This window comes from Aegilops tauschii, chromosome 6 (genome assembly GCF_002575655.3).
Source record: "Aegilops tauschii subsp. strangulata cultivar AL8/78 chromosome 6, Aet v6.0, whole genome shotgun sequence".
NCBI classification, from domain to species: domain Eukaryota; kingdom Viridiplantae; phylum Streptophyta; class Magnoliopsida; order Poales; family Poaceae; genus Aegilops; species Aegilops tauschii.
Genome location: NC_053040.3, coordinates 28,673,729 through 28,680,645, shown reverse-complemented (window position 1 = coordinate 28,680,645; position 6,917 = coordinate 28,673,729). Strand labels below are relative to the sequence as shown.

General features: G+C 49.9%; 1 protein-coding gene across 1 annotated transcript; it reads right to left on the bottom strand.

Moving 5' to 3' along the window:
* Positions 1 to 478: 478 nt before the first annotated feature.
* Positions 479 to 1,586, bottom strand: LOC141025508 (alpha/beta-gliadin MM1-like). Its single transcript, XM_073500889.1, has one exon. It carries the CDS (start codon positions 1,504 to 1,506, stop codon positions 643 to 645), a length of 864 nt encoding a protein of 287 aa, XP_073356990.1. The 5' UTR covers positions 1,507 to 1,586; the 3' UTR covers positions 479 to 642.
* Between the last annotated feature and the right edge of the window lie 5,331 nt (positions 1,587 to 6,917).

The window sequence follows — 6,917 nt, the reverse complement described above, 5'->3', positions numbered from 1 at the left end:
AACCAAAAACAAACTACGGGGCTTTGTGGGCGTCTGGACCGCTGCCACGGCCGCTTCTTACTCCCCTGGCCCACCAAAAACACCTCTCCCGCGCCCGCACCCCTTCACATGAGAAGCAGTTAGGTACCAGTGCTCCAGAGCACCGGTACCTCATTCATGCCTATTTGGAGTAGCCGCGATCAATATACTCATGTTGAGGAGAAGTACTATCCACAAAAATCAATGTAATTGATTGATGAATTGAATGCTTCTCTGGAAATAATTGATCAAGGGCAAGCCAAGGATGTTGATAGTCCTTACTACTTTAATAATACTCCATTTGAAAGTCCAAGGAAATACTTCAATTTAAGTCAAATTTCAGACTCATTTTGTTATCTTTAGATTAATGCAACATAAATATCTACTTAATGCATAATATATATAATTAGGGGTGAACTTGTGAGTGGGCACATGAGTGGAACTCAAACAAACAATCATATGTAGACAAGACATGTGTTTGTCTTTTATTCCCATGTTTGAACTAGTATAGTTCGGGTTCTTACATGATAGTGCATGTCACTTTATTTTTTCACCGCTACAACGACCAAACCATGGACTAAGAAAACGGTGTATCATATATCTACTACTAGAGTTCTTCTCTTCTCAGTTAGTACCGAAGATGCCAACTGGAGCAATGGTGCAATATGGAGGGATATAGACATTGCACATTGCAGGTAGCGTCTCTAGCGCTAGGTTCCTTATTTCCTCAAACTGGGGCAGTTGTTGAGGCTGGACAGAGCCCTGGGCCTGTGGGTTTTGCTGAGATGGCTGGAAGGAGCCCTGGCTTGATGGATATTGTTGTTGAGGCTGTTGGAAGGAGACCTGGCTCAACGGTTGTTGTTGTTGTTGTTGTTGTTGATGCAGAATAATAGCATGAACAACATTGTGGATGGCTTGGCACCGCGACTGCTCGGGGATCTGCCACAGCTGCTGACAACACAATTGTTGCACCAGCTGGTAAGTACTTTGTTGCAAAACTTGTGAGCCTCCATGCGCTATGCTGTGTTGTTGCAATACAACATCCCTGCATGGAATCAGTTGTTGTTGCAAAATTTGTTGAAGGATCTGTTGTTGTTGTTGTTGTTGTTGTTGCTGCTGCTGCGAAATTGGTTGTTGTGGTTGCGAATACTGTGGTTGCGGTTGTGGATATGGTTGTTGTGGTCGAAATGGTTGCGGCTGCGGATATGGTAGTTGCGGCTGCGGATATGGTAGTTGCGGCTGCGGAAATGGTTGCAGCTGCAGATATGGTTGTTGTGATGGAAATGGTTGCGGCTGCGGATATGGCTGTTGTGGTGGAAATGGTTGTTGCTGCCCTGGAAATTGTTGTTGTTGTACCAATGGAACTTGCTCTTGTGGTTGTTGCTGAGATGGATTTTGTGGCTGCAAATGTGGCACTGGAACTCTAACTGCAATTGTGGCGGTGGTTGCTACAATAGCAAGGAGGGCAAGGATGAGAAAGGTCTTCATGGTGGATTTGTATTGAGCACTGCTTGCTTGGCTTAAATGATGCGCTCTACTTATGAGAATGATGGATGAGGAAGGATGATCTTCATGCTACGGGCCTATTTATAGCTGCCATGGCATGATCTCTTTCACAATTGGCATTTTCTTGTGTGGAAGTGCTTGGATGCTTCTCAAAATCATAATTTGGTATGTTGTGTTCGGTGGCACTACTTATAAGTGTATTCTTGAACTGGTCATTAAAGTTCCTTGTTGTTGCACTATCATTCCACAACCAAAAAGGTGTGATAACACGCATGACTCATTTTATTCACTTTACAGCTCAAACACTAATCTAGATTGCCTATTTTTCTGAAACTAAGTTTGTAATTTTCTGCAAATTGTTACGCATAAACTAGATAAGCATGGCTGGCACAGAACTTGGTTTGTAATCTTGTGTGGCCTGTAAAGGTAGATAAGACTAGTAATATAACTTGCTTTAGTAGGCCATGACTCATCAAATTCCTTTTACATGTCAAGTGTTGTAGTGTTCTAGAAGTTATTAGCAAACATAAATTTTGTAATGTTCTACAAGTTGTTACATGTAAACTAGATAAGCTTGACTTGCACACAAACAAGATTTTAATCATGTGTGACCTGTTAAGATGGATTAGACTAGTAATGTGGCTTTGATAGACCATGACTCATCAAATTGCTTTTACTTGTCTTAAGTGTTGTATATGTTGTACAAGTTATTAACACTTATCAGCTTAGTATGGCTTGCAATGTGTGTGCATGCCAATGTACGTTCTAGCTTCTATTCATTTGTAGATCTTATTTTGTTTTACGCAAATTGTATAAATTATCATCTACGCTAAGGCTTGCGAGTGCAGCTGCAACAATGTTGGCAGGGTCGGAGGGAGGTTGTGGCATGGCATGAGTTCTTATGACAACCGTTCATTATGTGTGAAAAGATACGTGTTATGTTTTTCATGCGTGCTAAAAAATAGATGTTTTTAAATACAATTTATATTTTGATTAGCAAAGTTCTCAGAAAAGTTGACATGACCTCTACTCATTATTTATCTTTTGGATCAAATTCAAATAATAATAAAATAAATCCAAACATTATCCTCAGATTACAATATAAATTACACGTCAACTGTTTTAGATAAAAAATATAAATGACCTATTATATTATTAAAAGAAGAAAAATGAGTTAAAAAAATGGATGTGATTTGCTTGAAAGAATGTGTATGCATGTCTCCTTATCCCGCGAGTTTCCAGAAAAACAACGCTAGGCTCACTCTATTGGAATCAGTCGGATGAATAAAGCATATGTAAAACGAAAGCTGGAGTCTGAACCTAACATATAAACGTGTCTTTCCTTATAACTTATTGTAAGTGCTTTTTTATGATTAGAAAAACACAATGGATTCATAAACTCTAAGGCATCTCCAACGCCGACCCTCAATTAAACTGTCCACAACCATCCGGACCACATGGTCCGGACGTGTTGTGCCATCCAATGCGGGCCTGTATTGGTCCATTGGAGACGGTCCGGACGTACTTTCTCCCGCAAACTGGAGACAAACATGGAGGGGGGCTTTGCAGGCGTTCGGACAACACCCACGACCTCTTCTGGCCACCCGCCCAAACCCCCTCCTCCCTCGCCCACACGCGTTCCCGCTCTGCGCCAGCTGCCCGCATTCATGCGCTGCAGAGCGGACGCGACCTTTCACTGCCTCCGCAATGGAAGAAGCACGCCGGCCGAGGGCACCGCCTGCTGCACGCCGGCTAAGCACACATCCTCGCCTCATTCCTGCAGACTGCCCGCCTTCCACCATTAAACCCTCGTGTGTGCCAGGATAATTACTCCGGCCACATGTTCGTTCGCGAGCCGGTTGGCATTAAACAGAACGCCGGTTGGCTCCTCTCGTGTCCCCTCGCTATTTAAACAATGTCGATGTTGGGCAAGAACCGCATCACACGTCCACTCATCATTTTCCTCCTTAAACAGTTTTATCCATGACATCTGACGAGCAGGAAGAAGAGTTGTCTGGCATAAAAAATGGCTAGGTGGCCCGTCAAGCCCACCGGTCACGAGCCGAGGAGTGGCAAGTTGCTCCAGGTCGGCACTGGGAGGGAGCACGGTGGTGCGGGCATCATGGCTGCCATTGGCGATGCCATGTCGTACCGCCCCTCCCGTGCATGTGACCGAGTCATCCGATGTCAACGCGAGCGTAACCGCGTCCTTCCTATAGAGAAAGAAGCGGGCTGCACGGACATCGACGAGGTGGTGTCCAACACGTCCGCGCTCGCCGCCATCATCGAGGAGGCGCTGCCGCTTGGGTCCCACGAATGCCACACCAGGTGACACCAGCATACACAGTCGGTGTCTTGCCCTCTGGCAGGCCACCGCCGTTCCCAGCCCAAAACCAACTCTAATCCGTGTAGCGTAGGGACCCTTTCCATCGGCAGAAGCATCAGCTGGTTGTTCCACTCCGATGAGCGGTAGGGAGGCGAGCCGCTCTTTGCGCTGAAGCATATACCTCTAGGGCTCATAGCTGCCGGACATGGGGACGACATTGGAGATCCGCTGCGGCCGGCAGTAGACTAGTCAAGGGTATCCATGTCGCCGGAGTGGATATTCGCCGGCGCCGGCTGTAGAGTTTTTAGTAAAAAAAAATATGTCCAAAATGTAAACATTTTTGTCCGGTTTGTATGAAATCCATTGTGTTTGCATGAATTTCATCCTATTTTTTTAAAAAAAATGTGTTTGAAATATACGCGGACAGCGTTGGATGGATGATTCCTGTATTCGTATCCGCGGACTGATCCCCTATCCGTGAACGAACGCGGGAGGAAATTTACTGGTTGCTGTTGAAGATGCCCTAATCAAAGGCATTTCCTCCAGGCGTACTAACAAACATGCCTTTTCCTCTACCTGGTCGGGCCATTTTTACTGGCCGATGAGGAATTGAACTCCGGAGACAAAACATATACGTGCTGTTTGTGTTTAAGCGCGTGCTGATCAAAGGAGCTAGCCTCCAACTCTATGAAAGAGCCAATTTGTATGATAATTAACTACAAATTGATGATGGCATGCTGACGATCAACAACGAATCAAGGACCAGCATTTTTTTTATCTTGCACTTCTTAATTTGTACTACACATTTGCGTAGCAAACATCAACTTTTTTTGTCATTAACTACGTGTAAATGGCTTTATTTGGTGTACATAATTCAGTAACTAGAGTAAGCACTCGCTTCCTATTAATTAAAACCATTCGACTACGCATCAAGGGCGCCTTCCCGCGATAGCCACGTCATCACCTGGCGATTGGGCGAAAAAAGAAACGGGCCAGCGATTGGCAGCAAGGTGATTTTTTTGAATCCAGTAACTTCCGAACGTTCGGATTTTGAGCATTTTGTCCCGAACGTTTTTACATGGCAACTTTAGTTCATAGGGAATGGCAACTTTAGTTGATAGGGGACGGCAACTTCATCCTTTTTCATTTCTTTTGTCAGAAAATTGCCATGTTTCTCTAATCTCACGCAAACTAAACTTGCCATCTAAACCCGTTCGGGTTGCCATGCTTAACTCCCGAACGTTCGGGAGTTATCATTACCTTTTTTTTAAATCGGCAGCGCGGGGATTGGACAACGCTGTCGCTGTGTCACGCGACCTCTTTCGTTTCATCTCCTCCAGCCCCTCCTTGCTGCTTCGCTGCCACCGCCCTCCCCCGAGCCCACCGCCTGCCCAAATCCCGCCACCCCGCGTGGATCCCGCCCTCCCCGCCGGTGGCCGCCCTGTTAGACTGTATTGTACTGCTATACCGTAGTTGCGTAGACACTAGTTGTAGCATGTGTGTATATAATCGTGGCGCACGCATATAGTGATCCTGGCGCACGATCCCAGGTAGTGGATCAACCAGTGATCTCCCTGGCCCTGTAATCTGTACATAAGACCCAATCGAGAGCTTAATCAAAGTGTGGTGAATTATTCCTCCTAATCCTTCTCTCCTATATGGTATCAGACTCCCCCGACCTGCTCAATCCCTTCGCGCAGGTCGCCAGTCCCGCTTCCGCCGCCATGGATGACAACCCCATCGTGTCCCCTCGCTCCTCGCAGCACGGCGCCGACGGCGTCCTCAACGCTGTCCCCCTGGCCAACGCACCGCCAGCTCCAGCACCTGTCGCGCCCGCGGTGCCCGTCATCCCTCCTCCTCCTCCTACAGCACCTGTCGCCTCCGCGATCCTGCAGACCGTGGACATCCGTCGTCATGTCCCGGTCACCCTCGACCTTCTCGCCGGCAACTACACGCAGTGGCGCCGCCACTTCGACACCGTCATCGGCATGTTCGGCCTCCGCACTCACGTCGACGCCACGGCCATCCACCGCCACGATGATCCCGAGTGGGGCATGGCTGATCACGTCGTCGTCCACTGGTTCTACACCACCATATCGCCGGACCTGCTCGACGCCGTCATGCATCCGGACGACACTGCTCTGGCCGTCTGGACTGCGGTCGATGGAATCTTCCGCGACAACCACCTCGCTCGCGCTGTCTACCTCGACGCCGAGTACCACGCTGTCGTTCAGGGCGACATGTCGATCATGGCGTACTGCACCAAGATGAAGTCGTTCACGGATCAACTCCGCCACCTCGGGCAGCCAGTAACCGACTCGCGGCAGGTCTTCAACCTACTCCGCGGTCTGAACCGGCAGTTCCACTCCACCATCCCTCACATCACCTCGCAGGTCCCGCTCCCGTCGTTCCTGCAGGTGCGCTCCTTCGTCCTGCTTGAGGAACACCGAGCAGAGCAGTCGACCACTCGCCAGCAGTCTGCGCACGCTCTCGTCGCCGGGCGTGGCGGCTCTCCTACACCACCCACACCCCCGCCCAGCAACACCAACCAAGGGCGTGGGCGCGGACGCCGCCGCAGACGTGGCAACGGCATTGGTGGCCCGCCCACGCCGTCCTCCCAGGCTCCCCGCCCTCCCCCAGCGTACCCCACGCCTGCACCCGGCACCAACGCATGGACCGGCATGGTCCAGGCTTGGCCGATGCCTTGGCGCGCGGCTGGAGCTGAAGTGCTCGGCCCCCGCCCTGGTACGCCGTACCAGCAGGCCATGTTCGCCGCCCCGTCGCCGGCTGCACCATACGGCTACGGCGCTACCCTCCCCGGCTACGGCGTCACTCCACCCGTCTCCGGCGTCCTGTCAGGCTACGGGCACCCCGGCGCCAGCTCGTCGACTGCAACCCACCAGCCATGGGACATGGCCTCGCTCCAGGCCGCCCTCCACAGCGCCTCGGCCAGCCCTTCCTCCTCTGGCAGCGCACCGGAGTGGTACCTCGACTCCGGCGCCGCGGCGCACATGACGTCCTCCCCTGGTAATCTCCTCTCCACTCGCCCGTCCTCTACTGCTGCATC